The sequence below is a fragment of the Leuresthes tenuis genome, unplaced genomic scaffold (genome assembly GCF_036924035.1).
Source record: "Leuresthes tenuis unplaced genomic scaffold, fLeuTen1.0.hap1 SCAF_10, whole genome shotgun sequence".
NCBI lineage: Eukaryota > Metazoa > Chordata > Actinopteri > Atheriniformes > Atherinopsidae > Leuresthes > Leuresthes tenuis.
The window spans coordinates 8,647,334-8,670,618 of NW_027325364.1; the positions used below are offsets into that span (position 1 = coordinate 8,647,334).

General features: G+C 36.4%; 1 protein-coding gene across 2 annotated transcripts; it reads left to right on the top strand.

The window, feature by feature from the left end:
* The first annotated feature begins 15,612 nt into the window (after positions 1-15,612).
* Positions 15,613-21,802, top strand: ifnlr1 (interferon lambda receptor 1). Of its 2 annotated transcripts, XM_072393818.1 has the most exons (7): positions 15,613-15,673; positions 16,639-16,765; positions 18,521-18,690; positions 18,790-18,974; positions 19,238-19,379; positions 20,510-20,640; positions 20,927-21,802. In XM_072393818.1, the coding sequence occupies exons 1-7, from the start codon at positions 15,625-15,627 to the stop codon at positions 21,725-21,727; spliced, it is 1,605 nt and encodes a 534-aa protein (XP_072249919.1). In that variant the 5' UTR covers positions 15,613-15,624; the 3' UTR covers positions 21,728-21,802. The 2 variants fall into 2 exon arrangements, with proteins under 2 accessions (XP_072249919.1, XP_072249920.1); XM_072393819.1 differs by lacking the exons at positions 15,613-15,673; positions 18,521-18,690 and having other exon boundaries at positions 16,645-16,765.
* The last annotated feature ends 1,483 nt before the right edge of the window (positions 21,803-23,285 follow it).

Here is a 23,285-nt window from a genome sequence, read left to right on the forward strand (position 1 = left end):
TACAAAAGGATGTCAGCCTCATACTTAGCCACAAACCCATTATCTTGTTTGCAGTCACAGGTGAGCTAATAGTAGATTGAGGGCACAAAGTGAAGAGCTAAATAGAAGAGGTGGGACACTGCATTGCATTTATAGCATTGTTTAAACTTGCAGAGGAGAAAGATATGAACAGAAACAACAATTCATAGATGGGACACATATTCTATAAAGACAACATTTTTTTTCAGCTGAACTGAAAGACTTGCCTGCATTTGAGGCCATAGATGGAGCAACTACAGTCCAGTTCTGTTGTATCTATAGAGAACTTTTTTTGTGAGCAGCTCGGTCAACGAATTTGGTACCAGATATTTTTTGTTTGTTTTTATTTGTCACCCTAGACTGTCCCATGAATCTAAAGAAACGAGACGCAGGCCGATACAAGATTCTGACAAACTTAAGCAAAAATATCAATGATAGCTCTAAAATAAGTTAATTTGACATATCTGGATAGTGAACAGTGAGAATAGTAAAAATCAATTATTTTAAATTTTGAATACATGCATAAGATGCACTATTCAAAAGTTTTAAATTACAGAGATAAAGAAATGACAATAACTTGAATATTACAGTGAGTAAACGGCAACGTAAGCAATCGTGCAACTCGCAAAGTATGTGAAACTTCTGACTCGTTTTGAAGTATACCGACTTTTGTCAGGCACATTCCCAGGCCTGAAACTGTCCTTGAGTGCCCGGGAGCTCAGATATCACACTTCACATCTTTGGTTTCCAGCCCCGCATCACACAGTTTGGCTTTTCGGACACTTGACATTTTTGTGGACTCTTCAACATGACAATTAATTAATATGCATGGTTGTGCATGTGCATGGTTCAGAAGGGGATTTGTTTATGTGACATAACTTGAGGTTGGTTTGATATTTGATCTCCACAACATCATATTTAGTTTGAACAGTCTGGCTTCACAGCACCACCTCATCATGTCCGAGTAGCCAATTTTTCCCTTTTCCAAAATTTTCTAGACAACTTTGTTTTATAGATCCCAACTTTAGCAGGAGAATGTGTACATACCCAAACACTTTTACATGAATCAGGCCCCAGATCTTTAGTGTAAATTTTCTGTGGTTTGTGGTAGAGACTATACACAAGACAGAGATATCACCATTCTGAATGCTCAAGTTTGGTTTTGGATGTTGCCAAATTGTTCTTTTAGTAGGTAGAAGGGATTGTTCTGAAAACTGATGAGATGAGAAATGGTGAGAAAAATATATATATATATTCTTTTCTGTCAGTTTAATTAGTTAACAAGTAATTTATCAGAAGAAGTCACTTTGGCTAAAGTTAATGACATTCGTGAGAGAGACAATTTTTAAATAATCTTTTGGACTAAGACTTTTGCACTTCAAAGGACTCCGCTCTCAGGCCTGATGGTTCGTTCTCTTTCAGATGGAGTTCTGTATGCCAACCATACACCCCTAAATATGTAAGTAAGTAAGTAAATGAATAAATGAGTGAGTAAATAAATAACAGTGCCCTAATTCATTTTAACCCAATAATCTTAACTGTGATAATGACTCTGAAACCTTTAATTTCATATAAATGTAATTTCTGGGATACAGAGCAACTATCTTTGTGGTATCATCAATTCATATTTTAGGCAGACATGAAAATTCTAATCAAGAAATCAATTAGAGGAAATATATTGCCCCTCTGTGGTCTCGAAGGCCTCACTAAATACTGAAATTAATCTTAGAGGAAGAGACTGATTTATTTTACAACCACTATGCCTTGCACTGGTTCCATTGTAATATGGGTTTGATTTTTGTAGACAAATTAACACGGGAAATTTAACAGAGCAGCACCTAAGAGCATTTACCTGAGATTATTTATTTATTTTTTATACCAGTTGCACCCGTCATTTCTTATTCATTTCTGAAAGGGTTTCAAAAAATGTCTGAAGAGAGAGCATATTTCACAAATCAAAGTGAACGGCACATAATCGTATGGGAATAAGGATCCAGTAATCTATCTAAATTTAGGAGTTAAGAAGAATAAACTAAGCCTTAAAGTAAAAGAAGAATTTGAAATCAGTGGATTGGTTAACTTAACACAGTATATACACAGCACATTGTGGGGTAACGCATGTGCGTTACTCAATAAAGCTCATTTAATAACATTTTCATATTTAATTTCAGAGAATAAAGATCTCAAAACGACGTTTGTGCAACTGCTCACATAAATGCTTAAATTGAACAAAAAGATTGATCAATTTGGTCTGTGAAAATGTATTTTTTTTTTCTAGTAGAATTTTTTCTTTTCTTTTTTTAAAGCTTCCAGACGAGAGACATGAATATAAAGACAAATAAAAACCTCTTCAAGTTCTGGGCCAAGATATAGCAACCACCAATCACTTGATACTAACTCCCCTCCCTAAAAGGGAACTCCTATTGACTCCAAGTCCCTCTCCTCACCATAAATCAATCAAGTCTTTAGTGAAGGACAAAACAGAGTGAGAGAGGAGAAGATGACTGAAGAGAAAAACTAGCACGTATTTGTGTGTTTGAGAGAAGATGATAGATGGGAAAGGTAAAAACAGCTGAACAAAAAAAAAAAAAAAGAAAACTAAGAGAAGCATCTGTCATTAGTTGAAATAAAAAAATTGCTTAATCCATAAATTTAAATCAAATAATTCAATTGGGAAATATTCAACTTAATTTGTACTACAGCCCAGACTGAATCACTGTTTTGTGAAAAATCAACCCAGAAAGTTAAGCTCTGAAGCTTTAAGAACATATTTTCTTTATTCATTTGTAGTGGAAATGCATTGGAAACCAAACAGTAACTGTAATTTGTGTGAGATTGGCACAAACTGACTTAAGAAAAACAACAAAGCCAAAAAAAAAGAAAGGAAAACTGAAAACAGGTCGTTCGTAGAAACAATCTCCCTGAATGTGACATAAAGAGAGATGCTGAGGTGGCATTATGTTGTGGCAGGCACTTAATGATCAGCAACTGCTCACAGTTACAGTTTGGAAGGATTTTAATAATTTTTTTTTTTTACTACAAAAACTTTACTTTTGTAGGAACTCGATAGTCCAGCTTTTCGTAGAATAAAAATAATGTTATTGGGTTTTACTCGACTGTTGTACATCTATATACAGAGAGAATTCCAATTCCCTCTCCTGGCCCTGATCTACTGCCTGATATAGATGTATTGATATGATGTGGAGTGAACATTATTAAAGATAACGCAATTTACAATGATTAGGCTCATTATTTTTGCTATACGATCTTAGATCCATTAAAAGACAACACTTTGCGACAGCACATAAACACTATGACATTAGTTATAAAGCCTATAAGAGACTAATGACACCAAGAACGTTATACACAACAGTGACATTTCTGTCATGTTTTATGACCGAGGTATTAGACCATAAAGACTCCTGGATTGGCAGCTTAATGATTGATAACCACACAAACTGAAAAAAAAGCTAAACACTATGATGTGATATGATGTTATATAAGAGCAATTCCTTTCACTTTGTTGCAAGTTATTTCCATGATTGATTGAAATGAATACCATACAGTTCACAACAGCACATAATGAAGTCGCACAAAGCAAAAGAGTCTTTGATTCAAACCATGCTGGTGCCTCTCACTGCTGGTTTGCTCTATTAGCTTAAAATTTGGCCCCATGGTCAAACTTCTAACAGCATGTCTGGGTTGTTATCTTGTATTTTGACAAACATTTTACAACTGAGCAGTCTGCATGGAGGCCGCAGGACTGCACTTTACAATTGTTTACTCACCCATCCCTTCTGAATCCTTATGTAATGTAAGATATCATTGCCTCTGACATTTAGCCCAAACAGAACTGATCACAATAACGTCATAGAAGTTTGCTACTGTCCCTCAACTGTATCTCTGCAGCTCCAAGTTTGAATTTCTGGATGCATTACATTTTTTGTAGCTGAAAGTAGTTTGTCTTTTAGATATGCAATTGTTTAATACAGAGCTTTGCTTTAAGAAATGGGTTTAAAGAATGGCCGAAAGGTTAAACTGTCTCCTCCTTTTTAAACTGTAAAAAACATTGATGTTATAAGCATCTGTGTATAGTGTGTGTATATAGCTGTTGCTGCCATAGTTGTCCAAAGTAACATGTGCCAAAATTTTAGAGACTAAATGAGTTTAAACTTTTCAAATAATTAGCGAACTTTCAGATATAAACAATTCACTTAACTATCTTATACTTATAGAGCTATTCTAATTTAACCAGCAACTGGTGGTAATGCATTACTATCAACACAAGGTGACAGTAATACACAGAGCTGTTAGCCAACCGCCATGAAAACAACAACAGAGTGCTTCACAACAGTCGATCTCCGGTACAATGCATCTGCCACAGTGAGCTTAGATGCTAATGGTGCTCCAACAAGACAAAACAGGCAAAGCAAAAGACTGCAGCTGTCAAACGCTTCTGCATGAAACGAAGGAGAATGACGTCCAGTACAAACTTTCCCCAGGTCAAGCTAGCATGTCATATTTCTAACAAGTATAAAAAAAATTATTTTAAGAGTACACCCAGTGCATTTTTTTCTTACCGATATGTGAAACATGACTGTAGTATGTAAGTATGACAGTATACGACACATTTTGCACAATATTAACTGTAGCACCACATCACTAAATTATGAGATGGCAAAATAAACAAGTGTTAGAAAAATTGTCGAAAGTCAGAAAATGGCTGCATATTTACTTTGTGATTTCAAATAGTATTTCCACTTGAAATGCAAATCCCTCCGACACAATGTGCTTTTCTGTCAGGTATAAAATCTCAAGTTATCCTTCCTATTTACAGAAGAGCCCATTTTCACAGGCTCAGAGTTAAATATGTTCACTTAACCATCTTCCTTTACCAGCCAGTTAGAACCTTTTGTTCTCTTCTGTACTTTTTGTTTAATTTCATTTCAACGCTGACTGATTTTGAAGGGTGCCGTTAATGTGCTTTGGCTTAAAGTTGCCCAGGCTGTCAGAATGGGTAAGCACCTTTCCAAATGTGAGAAGCCACAGGAGTGAAGCCACACACACAAAATGTCACTACCATGCAGAATAATCCTGACGAAATGATGCTACAACAGCTTAGCAATAGTAGTTAAATTGAGGATATGAGGTTGGGTGAACAAGGACATTCAAAAAAAGTAGAAATGAGAACTCTCAATGTAGTCGCAGGGGGTTTGAAACAAACCACAGCCTATCTGGACAGTGGCATGATGTAAAAAGCTGCTAGACTTTAAGTTATTTTGTCAACTCACACTAACCACAATCACACTGTGATATTGAGGAGAGGTGGCCAGAGGCATGAAAATATCTAATACAGTGAGTTGTTCAGATTTGCAGGGTAATGTTAAGTCATACAACCTCAAAGAAGAAATTTCCAGTCTCTTCATTCTTATTTCCACCAAACTTCAACTTTACATCATGCTGCATGTGCTGTATCTCAGAAGTGGGAAGTTAAAACTGTTTTGCCCTTGTATTTTGTTTTGCTGTTAACAGCAAACTCTCATCAACAGTTATAGTTCACGTAAGAACAAAATGACCAAACAGTGCTGGCACAAATCAATACTTTGTGCCACGTTTAATATCCCAACTAAAGAATCCTACTTATTGTTAGGATTTTATTACATTTTCCCAAGTTGGAAGATTGAAATTCAGAGTTTCCATTTGTCATGAAACACACCATCAATAAAGCAACAGTGGTTTACAAAATATCACAACCCAAAACATCGATGAAACTCAACCGTGATCTAAAAAAAGAAGACCTAAAACAAAACCACAGGGATGGATAGACACTGAAGCCCAGGGTTTAGCCAGCCCATAAGTTACCGTCAGACATTAACTATCGCGTCCTTATTTGCAGTATGGCATTTTACCATCCTGGACCACTCATGATAAGGCTGAGCCTAAAAGAGGGATCAGTACGAACCAGGAATGTAATCATACTAATACTCATCATAATCCTTCTTTTAATGCAGTATGCACTGTGGTACTAAGTTTTCATACATTAATCAGCTCTTAATGACCACACAATGTGGACATACCATAGGCAATCTGAGGATCAGTATGACACTTCCACATCTCATAACCACCCCTGCATTCTATAAAACACTCCTTCTAAAACATAGGTTACTTTTTAGTAATGATGAAGGTTTTGGTCCATGGATCCCCAACCACCAAGAGGTCTGGCGAAAAAATGAATAAATAAATGACCAAAGCATGTCAAACAAATATTACAAAGACCTCAAGAAATTGTGTCAACTTGTGTCAAAACTTAACTTAATTAAGTTGTTCTCCTCACAAGGGTGGTTTCAGTGTATAGCAGATTATGAAGTATTTACAAATATCTCATGTTTGCCTTGCAAAACTGGTTATTATGTCATGAATTTTTACATTTTCCCAATAATTTTCCTTCTTTAAAGGATTCACTTTAGAAGACTTGGTGTTTGCTCTGCACTGTGCCCCTTTTGGCAAAGTTCACTTTTTCTGTTCTGCCAGCAAAACATTACATTTACATCGATTTACATCAAGATCTATATTCTTGTACCTACTTTCAGCTGCTGAAAGATTAATCTATTTTGTACATTCAGAGACACAAGTAGTTTTATAAGTAGTTTATTTTGACTATGTATCCTGCACCACTACATCAAATTTCAACTGCCACAGCGATATTTGGGGCTACGATTAAGTGCGTATTCTTTTGTGTATTCAAACCAAGACAAATAGCCATAGACATAACCAAGGCAACTGTGACTTTTTTAATAAAGAGAAAAAGTCAACCAGCTGAATCCAGAGTCCTCGCAGAAAATGTAATAAGAGGGACAAGTGGTCTCATGACTGGAAGGACCTCAGTTGTTTAGGAGGACACATTTATGACTCTTTTATAATTCAGTTCCCAAGGTGACGTGCAGAGCAGGAAAAAAAACACAGGCTACAGACTCGAGGCTGCTTTGTGGCTTGGAATTGTCACATTTTGATTTGTGAATCCTCAAGAAAACCCAGCAGGGACTTACATTCATTTAGGCATTATTCTGTTGTGATGCATTTTCTCTTTTATGCACGTCCAATGTACTTGCTTTCCTGGGAGCAAAGATTGATAGTTGTTGTCAACCCTGGATGACACATGAAGCCAGTGGTAAACTCTGTCAATCTGCCTGTAACCCCCTCAGCTTCCCAAGCTGGCAGCTTCAAATCCACGTTTCTCATCCGAGTTCAGTTGAAAATGACAAGGCTGCCATTATAACCCTTACAGCTAGGTTTCCTGGATACGTCTACGAATCTATGATTTACTCAAGACTTAAACACATCAAGCTTTGCTTCATCATGGTCTCAAACACTGACATTCAACAAATCAATATGCCAAATGCAAAGAAAATAAAATACTGACCACACTGGCTCCCATTCATGAAACTGACAACACAGGAATAAAATCAAACAAAAACCACATTTCTAAAGTAAACATTTCAATTACATACTTCTCATGGTATTCAATAGCACTCAACAACTGTGGCTTCAAAGTGATTATAAGATGGAGAAGTTATGGCTTAAATTACTTAATTTGTCATAAACTGCTCATTCAACAGCCTCTCCTCTAAGTAATAGGTTTTACTTAAAAAGACAGCATGTAACAGAGACAGTGTTTTCATCCTCTTCCTCTCCTTCTTCTGCCTCCTCATTAATTCTGATCTGCCAAAGCAGTGTGAGGCCTAGTATCCCTCACCTGCCCACCAGCTGTCACTGGTGAGTATTTTTATCATCTTCTGGGGTCAAATGTTTAAAGTCTTTCTCCAGGCATTGATTAAAATCAATTCTGCCTGCATACACTTTGCGTGCTCCGCACATGCACATACATTTACATTGTAAGTGTAAATCAACTCAGCCAAATTCCTAGTAAAGCTGCAATTGTTAAGTCAGCTAAATTCAGCCCATTCAGATTATGTGTCCACGTCGTTTCTTAAATAATTTCCGTGACTCCACTTTAAAAACTTCCAGATTTTATAACTGCAGCATCATCTGTAAAAAAACACTATTCAATTAACAATAAACATCTGTGCAGTGAATTTCTCAACACTTACATGCACTATTATCACAAACAGAGAGTTAGTAGTAGCAGGTCTAAAATCTTTCTCACAGTCCACAACGTCACAGCATCAAACATACTGTAGCTCTACTCAACTGCACAAGTAACTACGCTGACTTACTTTTCAGCGCTTACATGACCCCCAAAATTATATTTTTTTGTACACAATAAAATCAGTGGTGTTATTAAATGGTGTCCATTTCAGGACAGCTTAAGTCAATGCAACACAACCAGGACACCAGATGGGCATCATCGACTTGCATTGGTTGACCCTATCCTATTTGCCAATAGGGTGACTGCAGTGAAGAAGCTGTGTATCAGCTGATATCCATGTTGGGTAGTTATATCTGTGCATCTCTAAAATAAGCAGTCACTTTTCTGACATTGCATGTTCACACTGTTTTAATCACAATTCCACACAGGTTTTCTATATCTGCTTCTTGGTTATACCTCACCTGCTCCAACATAATACTTGAAATTGTCATTTGAGAAGTCTACCAACAAAAGTGCCATTTTGTAAATGAATAGATAAGTATCATAACAGCCTTAGTGTAGTAACACAACCTGCAATGCCTGTCATGTCACTGATCATGTGTTCCTGAATGTCCCACGAGCTGCCCTTTTTATCTCTGTATTTTTCATCATTAGCCACCTGCAGCCAACTGATCTAAACTCATCATTCCTCTTTGGCAGCAACATATTCAAATGACATAGATTTTACAAACGTGCATCGTTAATCTCTTCATCGTCAATTGAACCCAATAAAATGAATGACATAATAACGAAACCTTAACAAGATTTACACCATTTGGAGTAGAATGACACAGCCACCATGAAACTAACAATGAAAGGCCAGGTCATTCAATGCTCCTACAAATGCAATAAATACACCTGAGCGAGTATTTAGTGTTAAAACATGTACTAAACTGAAGATCACTCTTTGTTAGAGACTAAGGGCAAAAATTGTAATTGTTTTGTACTTTTTAGCCAATAATTTGAAATAAATAGAAAAGCATTACTACATTATAACTTCATAACTATCATCCAATGCTGAAATTATTCAAGAAGTGAAGACTGGAGAGTTGACCAAATGCAACCAGTTAGCAATCATAAGGATTTTTACTCAAGCTCAAGATGGGAGTGGCAAGCATTGAATCTCATCAATATACCAACACAATTACATCCCATGCAGGAGTTCAGCTCCAACTATATTAAGTTTCACTCACATAAAACACAAATTCCCCCTTAAATCATATGCAACTGCCAAAATTGAGTTTATAAATTTTAAAAAGCAATAGCATTTTCATTTCTGTAGCACAATTTATTACTTGTAAACCCTACGTGCTGAACATACACAAACTATGAGAAAAGCACACATTAAGTTATGCAGCAAAATGCAGTACAGGTCAGGTTCACATACACACAAAAAGTTATTATCTGTAGGTTTTAGAAAAGAGGACTGTTTTGAGTTTAGTTTTGGATGTAGACATATTTATAATGGAAATCAGGTCAGAGAGTAGTTTGTTCCTGAAATCAGGACCAACAAACAAACAGACAGTAATGAAAATAGTAATAATAATAATGGTAATAGTAATGCAAATGAATAATAATATGTATATAAATTTAAGTATAAAGTAATATCAAAATTATTAAAGTAAGATTATTGCACGAAGCCTCCTGAGCAGATTTTAATTCAATTCTGGGAACAACTAAAATACTTGCATCTGATGACCAGAGAGACCTGATCAGGTTATACGCAGTGAGCAAAATGTCAATGACATGTAGCGAACACACTGAAAATGTGAAAAATATCCTGCTGCTAATATGAAGTCAACATAATGATTGAATGAGTACTTTTTACTGAGAACTGCTGCACTGACATCTGCTTGAAGAGTGAAATAGCCACAACGCAAAAACTATAGATGACATGATGGATTCACATCAAGAACTCATGTTCAACTACACCCACCCATGTCAGATAATGACATATTATATGATATATTGTGTGCTTGCAAGGTAAAAGCAGCGTCAGCCATGACATTTGATCAATGCATTCCTCTCTAATCCATCCGTTTCTGCTGTCCCATCAGTCAGTTTCTCCTTTTGAGTCACTGCCCTCACAAACACCTCCATCTCCTGCTGCAATTATAATGATCTGATGTTAACGGATGGTTTTGAATAATGCCATGGCGAGAATCCAAGCATGCACCTCACAAATGACATTAGTGATCAAATCAAGGGTCTTAGCAACAAAACACATTTTAGAGTTTTACACAAAATGTCATTCAACATTAATTTATGAAAAGGGCACATTTTACACCATCATGATGTGGCTATAAGTGAACATGTTGTTTAGCGGAATTAATCTGTTTGCGATAAACTTGTTCAGAAAATATAATTTCAGCCCTTTTTAATAACCTCTTCCACTCCGTATTAAGGTTAATTAAACTGTTTCCCAAGGTGCCACAAATGCTGCAGCAGTTTCGTACCCAGTATATTTAGGATTAGGTTGTTTATGCTGTCTCAGCTGCATGTTTAACAAAAGTAAGCTGTTATAGATAATCAATGTGATTTAAATTTCCTGCATTGTCTTTTGAAGAGTGATCTGTTTACCTGAGAACAAGCCTGTTTTATACTTTAAGTGCTGCGGTTTTATCTTCCACAGCAGGCAGATAGAAGGAAGAGCAAGCGCTACAGTGGACGGACTCCACATTAGGATATGGAGAAATATAAAGCCATTTTACCAAGAACAACAAACTTAACGTCTCTTAGGTAAATATAGCAGCCTGGCAACTGATGGTGTAAATGTGAGAGAGTCAGGAAATTATGCTGCTTATCTTATGATGTGTAATTTTAATATGAATGCAACTGTTAATACATAGGAATATCGCTAAAAAAATGTAACATGTTTTGATTAAATACAAATTAGAATAAAACAAACAAAAACAACACACAAAATTAAATGAATTCATACTTATGCTATAAAAGCAAATCCATAAAAGTTATGATCATTGGGCAGTAATAAGTTGCTTTATTCTTGATATATGGCTGCTTGTGAGGACATAAAGCCTCAATAGCTAAAAATAAATAATAGTTAGATCTTGGTCCTGTTGCCCTCTAACAAGGTTTGCCTGAGATGGTAACAGATATCCTCTATATTAAAAAATAAAGATCATTCATCATTTCATCAGGCTTTTAAGTGACCACCAATCAAGTTATTTAGGACAAATATGGACTGATAATGATTGGTGCCCAATCAATGTGTGCACGTCTGCGCATGATCAATGCCTATAGTAAATTTGTTCAAAATCTATTATGTGAGTAATATTATGAATGAAGAACACTAAATGATGCTGCTCATGTTCAAAGCATCATAAGTTGCAACTCTATAAAGTTGGAGGACTCTGTCATATAACATGACAATATGTCAACGGTTTGAACTGAAAAAAAGTTTTAAACTGAAATCAGGCCATCAGCCCAAAATTAACAATGACGAGCGGAGAAGGTCAGATTATTTTAGAGGACATGATCCAACCCCGTCAAAGTAGGTTTATGTTCACAGTTTCTATGAAAATATTAAAAAGGAGTAAGTATGGATCACCTCACAGCTTTGCATATTTGAAGAGCTTTTTATTTTGACTGTGAGTAATCGAGAATAGATAAGCCTCAATTGTTTATCAGATACTGGCAAAAATCCAAATGCACTTATTCTAAATCTGTCACATTTTCTCCTTCCCACTGTTGATAAAACTCTTCAGGGGATTGTGTCACCAGCAGAGAATACAAGGAAATACATACCAAGTTAGAGAAAATAAACCATTTGCACCATTTGCAACTGTGTTGCACCAGATTAGAAGTGGAAATCAATTAGATGGCTTCTCTACACCCTCATCCAGAGTAAGAAACTTTCTGGTTCAACCTGTTTTTCCTGAATTAGATCAAATGTTTTGTATGGTCTTTGTGACTCAAAACTGGCTGGTGGGGTAAGAGACGCAAGATGCATTTGATGATCTGTGACAGAGCAAAGGATGAGTCATTGATGATGATACTTTACCAAGGTGCAAGAGCCCACGGAAGTATATCACATCTCCTCAATGACATCAAAGCCTTCCCTCCTCTCAGGGATGCCTCCACTGTGAATTAATTTGGTGACAAATAGAAAAGGGAAGGCTTTTGCATAATAAAAGTGTATTTGCAGTAAAGAGTGTCCAACTGTGCAGAAAAAGGTAGGCTCGTTGATTATTGTGTGATTTTGCTTGCAACTCGGGTATCTTGGAGGTTCAGATGGATTTGAGAGACTTTGAGGACTGAGAAGACATAATGAAAAGACTTCTGGTTACAGTCTGTTCAACTAAATAGAGCCAGTCAATTCATGTTATTAATATTTCATGAATAACTCAACCTCACAAGTTAATGGTACACTAAATGGATCCTGGACTAGCACAAAAGATCATCTTATATGACGTACTTTTATTTTTTCACCACCCACAAGTGACTCATTAAGGTTTTATGTGGTTGTTTGCTGGGTTGGTTTCTCCTCTGCGCTCGGTGGCATTTCATATTAGTGAAACGAATGGTGCCTTCAAATAAGGTCATGATTACATTGATTTAAATATAAATGCCCTACATGGAGGCTCTCATGAATTTGAAGCAAGATAACCCAGAAATTTCCTTGAAATCAGAATTAACTCTCATTCTTCACCATACTGGTGAGATACGGAAAACATAAGCATAATAACTAACTTTGAGAAGACGGTAGAGTACTTTTATTGTCTCGAGTTCAGTTTATATTAAGAGTGATCTCCAAGGTTTATATTGAAACAGACCCTTTATCATTTTGAAGCCAGGTGTCAGCATGCTGTAATGACTCCTGTAACTGGTTACAGGAGAGAAGTCAAACAACAACCCAATTAAAATCATCAAAGCAAATCAATGCCAAAATATAGTCTATAATTAGACGTACTGACCATAACCCACTAGAACATCCAATAATAGGCAAGATTATGTACACAAAGATCAAAGTAAAAATTAACACAGACTTCTGTGAGATTAGTCAGTAAATTGTCTTTGCTTTAGTTGAACAAACCACGCTGTGCTTTACATATGAGAATTGCAAATAATCTGCAACAGAGCTTAGAAGTAATTATGTACAAATACTTCTATAATGTATTTAAGCTGAATTCTCGGGTATGTCTTTTACTCGAGTGCTTAGTCTTCTGAGATTTTACGTTTAACTGCTATATTTTGACACATATCTGTATTTTCTACTCCTTATATTTTCAAAGAAGTAAGTTATTTTTTGTCTTCACATATTCAATGTGAATTATGAATAGATTTTTTATCTTTTGTAAGTTGTCCTGTAATCAAGATCAATTTCAATTTCAACCAAATAGGCTTGATATTGGCTCATTTATTACCCAAGTGAAATAAGTAACATGAGAACAAACAAACATGACTGCAAAGTTTTGAACTTCCACTTCCAAATGTCAAATGCAGCATAATGTCTGTAATGTCAGTAACTAGTGACACGGACAAAAGTGAACTAGACAACACTGGAGAGGTAACAAATTCAGAGCAGCGCCCTCATCATCTAAACCAACAGAGTCAAAAAGGAATCAGTTTTTCAGTTTTACTCTACTAAAAAAATTGAATCTGTACATCCACTTTTACTGACTATCTTAAAGAAAAGTATAAGATTGTGTATGCTCCTCTAAAACACCACAGTAAACTCTAATCTGCGAAAGCTACTTTTGCTGAACGAGACGTATGTAACCAGAACTGTTGTGTCTTTTAGGGCTGGTGACAACATGACGCTTTTTCTTAAAGTGGCCACATACAGACCATGCTCATTGGAAATAATGGAAAAGTGCTGCACTAAGAGTTCCTTTTAGAGCACTCCACTTTTTTGTTCAGCTACTCTGAGCACAACAAAAATCGGAACTTTTCACAAAAGCACTGATGTGCATGGCGGCTTTTTGTTAGGCACCTAGGAAAACTGAGAATAAACAACTTCTCTCTATGATATGTCGGACCGAGGTGCTCAGAAAAGTACATCTGTGGGAACGGATTGGCATGACACAAAATGATGGTGGTTATAATATTGATAATGTGGTGGCGACAAAGCTAAAACGGTCTTAATATAAAAAATTTAAAAATTACACAACAGATCTGATTATCTGACTGAAGGCTGAGGGCCTCCCTGAATCCTCTTACAGGAGTCCTACTGAATACCGTCCCATGTTTAACCTTAAACAGTCCTGTAACCAAGCTCCTTCTAAAAGTGTCACTTGAATAGTATTCTCATTGGTCTAAATCTGATTACATTAAAAAAAAAAAAACAACTTACAGTCAAGGGAAGTTTTTGGCTACTGCGTATTTCAGCTGCACTGAAAATAGAGCAGATTTCATATGAAATCACATCAGATTTTAAAAGTGTAGCATTTGGGTATGAACCTATAAGTGCAACAAAAATCACCTATTAGGTGTGTGACTAAATTCAATGTACTATTGTTTTGTTCATTATGTTCAGTGTACAAAGGAGAGATCTCAAATTATATATATATATATATATATATATATATATATATATATATATATATATATATAAATAAAAAGAGTTTTGTTTAGCTTACAGTATGCGTTTTCTTACCAGACATCAAGGAGCAGTACTGATTTGCTAATAAAAACTGACTTTCCTGAAAGACCATGCCATAAGAAACATGTAGTGAATATTCTTCACAGCTGCTTGCTGTCATGTATGTATGCACCTATCCTGTTTGGTGGTAAGGCACCTGGGAAATTCTTCACGTTCTCCCAAACCTTACATATTTTACAGTCAATACTTTCGTCTAATCCAGTCTTGTGGGTTCTATGTTAAGGTTTGAAAATGGAGTGTGGTGAGGAATAGAGGCTGTATTTGATGCTGTTCTCATTAGCTAAATTGTACTTATTATTCAGCCATAATCTTTTCTTTTTGTTGTAATTTCTTTGACAGTTGTTGGCTTTCATAGGCAGCCATTTTGCCTGAGATTTTATATCACTGCAGCATAAGGACCGTGTGCTGTAACACTGACATCAAGCTGTTAGTACCTGTCTTTTCCAGTTCAATCTCAAGTCACCATCATTTCTAGTGATGTAAAAAGAATAACTGAAAAAACCTGAAAAACAACCTAAGAAGGACAATGAGATTTGTATTGGATAGGGGAGGAGTAAGAACTAAAAGAGAAGTTGCGACTCCGGACAGAAAATACATATGGGTGGAACATATAATAAGCAGAAAAACAGGAACAAAGTGATAGCATGTGCCAAAGTACACCTGCACACCTGAGTACAGCCACTCCTTTCCCAGGACACATCAGAGGTTGCTGAGGACCGGAGACAGGAGACTGCTCTGAAACCTAACTTCAATATTTTATTTTAGAATTCACAACTCGACCAAAAGTTGAGCACAGGATTTAAGTTTTTTTTTTTTTTTTAATTTTTACAACCTACACATGAGGATGTGGTCGATGAATGTTATGAATCTTCTCCTGTTCTGCTATGGTGAGTACAGAAGAGCTGATTTGAATTGAAGATGTTGATTAGAGGCAGACATGCAATGAATAAACAGTTTTTCCTTTGAAGTAGTCTTAATACGGGGAATAAATAATTATATAATATTATTAGCACTGAAGCCAAATAATACATTTGACAAAGAGTTATTTAATCACTTTAGACATAAGGAAGAGTCCCAGAACTCATTGAAGGTATGGGTCATTTTGAATGACGGATCAATGGAAAATGAGGTTTAATTTTCTAGTCGATTATAGATTGACTGTATTATTAATTATAAAAATTATAATTTTGTGTGGACAAACGTGGGTAATTTACACAACATGAACTACAAGGGTTAACACACAAAACTCTAAAAAGTTTTGGGTTGGTAAAGCTGTAGAAAAGTCTGTAAAGCTTGAACATATATATGATATTAACTGTAAAATACAGAAAAATATAAACCTTACACTGAGGTATAATGTCCTGCATGCCAGCAGGAGAGGTTGAATTATTCCCTTGAATTAAAGACATGATAGGCAGCCACAAGAACAAGTAAAGTTCAGCTCTAGAAATTTCCCTATGGTACTGAATGCGTGTGAAGAGTGAAGTGTCGCTTAGGCTTAAGATGTTATGGTGTAAGAACTAGAGCTACTTGGACCCAAGCAATAATTATACAGTCAAAGCAGTCATTTCAAAATCATTCTTGCCCCTGAGGATAAAGGGGCTAAATAGGTTTAAAGTCACTGAAAAGTGGGGTTACAACATGCATAAAAAGAAAATGTTAATGTGTACTAAATGCTGTTTATATCATGACAAGTAAAGAAAACTGTTCCCTCTTTTAATTGGTATTAAGAGAAAAGTTTTTAAAATGAAAATTTCTGGATTTCTGATTTCCTTCAAGACAAAAATTAACCAGACTGAATGAAAGGACATCTGCTGCAGGAACATTTACAGACACTCTTTTTCCCCAACAGCTTGTCTTTCAGTTGGAGATGGTGAGGTGCATTTTGTCTCCAGGAACTTTTATAATGTACTCCACTGGGATCCTGTGAAGCCTGCTTTTCATGGGCAGAAGGTGCTCTACAGTGTGCAGTACTACAGGTAAGACCAGGGTGGAGATGGATCAAACATTTTTTTAATTTTTTTTATAATGCCTACGTAGAGCTCCGCAAGGAAAGGGGAGAAAAGGAAAATAATATTAGCAGAGTAAACATAGAGTAAACACGTGCTTAGCTCATAGTCTGAAAGTCTGTCAAGGTTCAGCCTTCGTCTCCAGATAGTCTATGGGTGCTTACAGGAGGAATGTATTAGCAGGTACAGACATACTCAGTGTAACTCATACCCAGCAGATTTTTCTAAAAGCTTTCTGTCATTGGCATAAAATGCCATCACAGACTAAAATCCTAATGGGAATTTGAGCTGTTTTTTGCCATCACTAAATCCCATGAAAGGACCAAAAGCAAAATGAAATGGGCCTCCTTTTTTAAACCAAAACTGAAATCACCAAATGGGCTAACACTGTCGCACTGAATACAATTTATTTTGAATGCCAAAAACATGCTGGACACTTTAATTTACTTCAAACTTATTCTGCATACCCCAGACTGCTGTTTAAATGTGTTTAGATGTGCAACAGCACACTTCTGTGTAGAAGAAAACATCAAATACTAAATTACTGTTCATGTCAAGCATGCTAGAAACTATTTCAATTAAACTTTAAGAGTCATATCTGTTTGAAAGATATGAGAGACCCAGATAGTATGAGCAAGTTGCAAAATAGAATGTGTTTCTCTGGAAACTTTCCTCTTTCTCTCCTCAAGTATATATTTGGCTGCCCAAAAACTAAACACACAGCTAAAATACCATGAAGTTGTTGGGATTCATCTGAGCCCAATGCAGCTTAGAGGAAAAAACTAAAGACTGTCTGTATGGCCCGTTCAATTTTTCATGTATAGCACTCTGGGTGTCAGTTCACAGAGCAGAGCATTACCTGCTTTCATGGCTTCCGACAAGAATAATTTTTGTTCTTTTAACTCACAATCTGCAAATGGTGTCAACACGGTAGAATTTTAATCTTGACCAATTACTTTTTCATTCATAGCTCTTTACATTTGTCAAGGAAATGTTGTCAAATACTTTACTCGTCCTAAAAGGCTAAATAACTATCTCTTGCCCGACATTTCTAGCAGCACCTGGACCTGCTGGAGTGACTTTCAGCCACTCAGAAACACTACTTTAACTATGCCTGCTTAATATCAGTTCATTGTTAAAATAAAATTAATTTGCCTACCTACATGGCAGCTAACTGTGTTGAACTGAACGTGGGATTTTGTGTGGTCAAGATGTATGCAATGATAGGTGTACCACAAAAAAAAAATTAGACAATAAAGAGGAATTAAAGAAAGAATAAATATGTAAATAAGACATTTTGGACATATAAAAAGGGAAATAAATAAAACAAATATGGTATATTTTTGCTATCAATTATAGTGCAATTAATTTACTTCTATAATTTAATTTTTTATTTTCTTTTTTTTCTCACATTGCTGTTGTTTTTTGTGTTTATTGCATTTATTACTTTTATTATTTTTCCAATAGCTTTTGCTTTGTGACATTCCTATCTCTCCATGTTGATAGTGTGTGTGCACGTGTGGTTTACAGCACAAAGCAGCTTCAGCACTTAAAATACACAGATTATGTTCTTTTTAGTATTCATACCCTTTTTTCTGATGCAGCAAATAACTACCCAACTGTTTTTATGGCACATTTTGGTTTTGTACTTTGTACTAATAACACTATTAATGCATAGCCTTGCATTCCCAACAATGAGTATACTATCTGCTATTTTCATCGCAGAGATTCTGAGAAGGAATACCAGATGAAAAAGGAGTGTCAGAACATGACTGGCCTGTCATGTAACCTGACTGCAGAAACTCCATCAGTGTATGACGTTCACTACAGGGCTAAAGTGTGTGTTAATAGTAGCTCTTGTAGATGCACCACCAGCTTTAAACCTTTAAGAGACAGTAAGAATCTCCAAACTCACCCATGCATTCCTTCATTGACTCCAAGCCAGGTTTAATCTGCTGCAGCATTCATTCAGTCATTTTTCTTTGTGTCCACAGCTGTTCTTGATGCGCCCACTTTGTCTGTAACCACTGCAGTGTCTGGCCTGCATGTCAAAGTCACCTTGCCCCTGGGGCCAAATGGAGTCTCCATTGCAGACATAATCACCAAAAGCAAAAATGGGTTCTCCAAAACTATACCCCTGTATACTTTAAAAATCACTCATCCAGAGTGGGCTGCACAGGTGAGTCTGTGTTTAACGTACAGATCTAAGATAAAGTAATGATTATGAATGATGTGTCAGGTAAAACTACATAAACTCAAACAGGATCAGAATCAGGCATTTTCAGTAAGAATATTTACTGAGAATGCTCTGTCCTCATATTCATCTACTTCAAGGCTTTCTTGTTTATGTTTGGAGTTTGGTCTTAATGATCTGGAAATGTTTATCTGACCTGTGCAATAACATGGATTATACATCATCCATATGATGCTCTGTCTCTCCAGGAATTTAAAAACACAACAGGCCAGTTTGACATCAACTTAAAGTACAACCAGACGTTATACTGCGGTCACGTGGTCTACAAACCAGCATTAGAATGGGGCCGCTCAGACAGTGAGGAAGCCCCCTTCTGTGCCAGACTGCCAGGTGAGTGAAACAATAGCCAAAAATTTCATATGTGCACGATTCACTTGTAGGTGCTAGTGTCGGTTTGTTTCAGCTGAGACAGGCTCCTTTTGCAAAATGCAGGAATTTGGTTTCAGTTTTATTAATAATTTTATAAGCATGTCTAAGAACCTATCTATGAGCAGCAGAAGTAACCATTAAATTTTACATAATAGTATTTCACTTGAAGCAACAGTGTAACAGTTAGCAACTTTTTGGAAAGCTTTGAAGGGTCCATCTGCTGTGGTGAAAATACAAGAATTTACATAGGTGAAAAAGAGGCATGTTTGCCATTTTAATCTAATCAGTTTAAGCTTATCTTCTTAATTGATTACAGTTATTTTGAAAGAATGTAGTGTTTAGTAATAAATAAGACAATCTGCAATAAATCAATAAGTCATCTTTAAAACAAATTAATAACAGTAAAAGATTACAGGACAAAAGGAACATGTTCGTTTTACAGTAGGGTAGGACTAGATGGTGTTGGCCTCAACTATTGCACATACTGGGAATCTATGCCACTTGATAGATATGCGTGTGTGTGTATATATATATATATATATATATACATACATACATACATACATACACACTGAAAATACATTTGGAGTCTGAGAAAAATGTTTACAAAAGTGCTTGACTTCGCTCTGCTTTAACATTGTCAAACTGATGAAAGACTAGATGAGATTATGCAGTTTCCCTTTATAGATGATATTCTTCTCACCTTAGCCTGATCTTTGTCTATATCCAGTTGTAGCAAATGTAGAAAATATTTCCCCCATTTTAAAATATAGTCAAAGACCACTTCTATCTCACTGTCAAAGAGAAGAATTAGTTCCTATACTTTTCTATGCCCGTTCATTTAACTTTAATATCCTGATAAGTAGCATACCAGTGCTTCTGGGAAGTATGCACCACAGTAACTGGATCATTCATTGAATAGCCCTGCAGTGCTTATCAGGAGAACGTTACTACCCAACAACAACATGCCTCAGCATGTTAGTCCTAATGGGAATTTTTACAGTTTAAAGCACCTGAGGTTATGTAAATTTACAGCTCTGCCTTTTTTTTGCCCCAAACATCTCTGTAAAACCTACTGTCTTCTCCTTTAGATGATCATCGAAGGTTTCTGCAGTGGTCTCTCATGGGTGTTGCTGTTTTGGCAGCCATGGCCATAATATCAGTAGTGTGTATGTACAACTATGTGAAGGGTGGAAAGACAAAGAACATACCACAAGGACTGGTAAGTACATTCTTTGGTCAGAGTCCTTCCTTGACACAACCAGGAAATATTGCCTTATGGGAAGAAAAAATAAATAAATCAAGCCCCCTAGCATATTATGTCACACTTGTTAAGATTAACAATGTGAGTCACACACAGACACTTTGATTAAATTGATTTAGCAAAGAGAAAGAAAAACCAGTACCTAGCAGGTGGTTTATACAATTTAGCTTCAATGTACATGGTTCTGTTCCTTGTATGAAGGTTTTATTGACAGTGGTGGATTTTCTTTCTTTATTCAAAACAGGTAACAATATCCAAGACCTATAAAACGTTGCAGCATCCAGATAAGAATCTCATCATTTCCAAACTACAGGTCTGCACTAAAAGTGACCACACAGTTTATGCCACAATCAAGGTGAAGCCAAATGTGCCCTCACATATGTCAGGTTATTTTCCTCAGGATACCCGCTGCCACGTCTGCCTTGGCAGCACTAACTCCTTTGAGGACACAAGTGGACAAAGGGACACAAGTGCCCAGTCCTCTGAAATCTACGCTGCAGTTGTTGTTCATGTCCAACCAGACGAAAATGGAGATTTTCAGCAGGCTGCTACCAAAAATGGAGAAACCAGTCGCTCATTTTTGTCCTCTAAAGGAGAAGAAAGCTGTGATAAAAGTGGAACGACTCCAAAGTTAACGTCACGTGAAACACCACGGATACCAGACTTTGATGCTTGTGAGATCAATCTAAACACGCAGCTGGTGCTGAACACTGTACGGAATACCAACGGACAACTTGTGTTGCCACCACTTACACTTCAGTTACAGAACAACGTAGGTGACATAGCATCACATATGAACGAGAGGAAACCTCTTTTATCAGACCTCACAAACTGCCAGGATGGACCATCGTTAGCATCATTGCAGAGCTTTGACAGCTCAGATTGGCAAGATTCTGGGTATGATGAAAGCTCTGTAAACACACCGACGAGCCCATACTGCAACCAGCATTACTCCCACTCTCAAGTTGTACCTGATTTTCACCAAGGATGTCAGACCACTTTATCCAGTGATTCCATAATTCATTCAGGTTACAAACAAAACTAGTTGCCTGAAATCCATCGTTGACCTGTATCCACCGACACCTGGACCTGTAATTATCCAAAAAAACACGAGAGTGAAGAAGATGGAATAGGTGTATAGAATTCTACAAACTTCACTATAATTTGAAGGCCTAAAACCTGCCTCTCCATGCAAACCATATCAGTGTCACTACCATGTTCTTCTTTTTTTTTTTTTTTTTGGACAATAAAAGTTGACAAGAGCACTGATAGGACTAGTTTGGGAGAATGCAGAACTTGGGCGCATCAATAGTTTTGCTATGTGAGGTGTTTCTGATAAAAACTGGTGTCTCATATTTAAAACACTGGAGTTCACGTTGAGCTGTCGGCTGCAGCTGGTTTCTATCCATGTTGTCTGACAAGAAAGTCGAACTGCTGCCAACTCTGTGACATAAACAGCCAAGTTGTTGCCAAGCAACAAAAACCACACCCTGCTGCAATCAAGGCAATCATTTAAGACTTCAACCTTGCCTCTTTGTGCTACATGTTCTAATTAATGTCAATTAATGTGCTGATCTTTATTTATTCCATTTTGTTATCAATCTATAGTAAAAACAAATGTTTTATACTGCAGCAATTTGGCCTTTGGGGTTTGATAAAGTATTATTGCACTGAGTTGAATTAAAAACCACATCTGAGCAGATATGTTAACTTCAGTCCTATAATGTGATACATAATGCTTTACTGTATTTCTGATGTTGGATTAAGTGATTATAGACGATGGATGGATGAATGGATGCATTTCTGATCTTATTCATTAATCCACACCAATAACATATTTCACAAAAAAGAAGGATAGCCTCGTGGGTTTACAAATGTAGATCATACACAGGTATTTGTTTACTTTGCCAAGTCAATGTTTGACAAAACAACCACACCAACAAAATGTGATTAAAAAGAGGTTGTTTTATATATATATATATTTGGTGGGAAGCGGATAATATACACCACAAATGTCAGTCAAAGCAGCCACACATTGTCCGTGTGTGCGTTTCTGTGCCAGCACCATGACTACACACTCTTATAACTAACTGCACTTCCTAAATACACAAATCAACTTGGATCACGTTTTAAATCATGTGGACAGTCAGCCTTAAAGATCAGGAATGAAAACAAATCTGATTTGTTTCACCACCATACTTGCAGGGGCTTACAATACTTGTAGTCTTACATCTACAGTCAAACGCTAATGTCAATGTTTTGAGTCATTTAGAAATGGGAATAAGATGACTGAATAAATGAATTCCTTCTCATTTCTATGCTCGCCAACATATATTAGTATTGTTGCTGAGTATGAGTTTGGTGGAATGATTTAATCTGTAAAACAACATGTTTTTATTTCCATTCAGACTCAGAGTTCATTAAGTTAATACATTTTGTTCTTCTTGTTTGCTGTTCTTGCAGTAGAGGGAAAAAAACTGTGTTCCAGCCATATATTAGCAGAAGGGGTCATGGTACAACATGAACCACACTGATAACCGCTTGGCTTTTAATAGCTTGCACGCAACCTTTTATATACAGCTGTAAAGTAATAACGCCTTGTG

Coding starts and splice junctions, on each gene's coding strand:
- ifnlr1 (XM_072393818.1), top strand. CDS start 15,625: ATGAGGATGTGGTCGATGAATGTTATGAATCTTCTCCTGTTCTGCTAT. Junction 19,380..20,509: donor CTTCTGTGCCAGACTGCCAG/GTGAGTGAAACA, acceptor CTTCTCCTTTAG/ATGATCATCGAAGGTTTCTG. Junction 20,641..20,926: donor AGAACATACCACAAGGACTG/GTAAGTACATTC, acceptor TATTCAAAACAG/GTAACAATATCCAAGACCTA.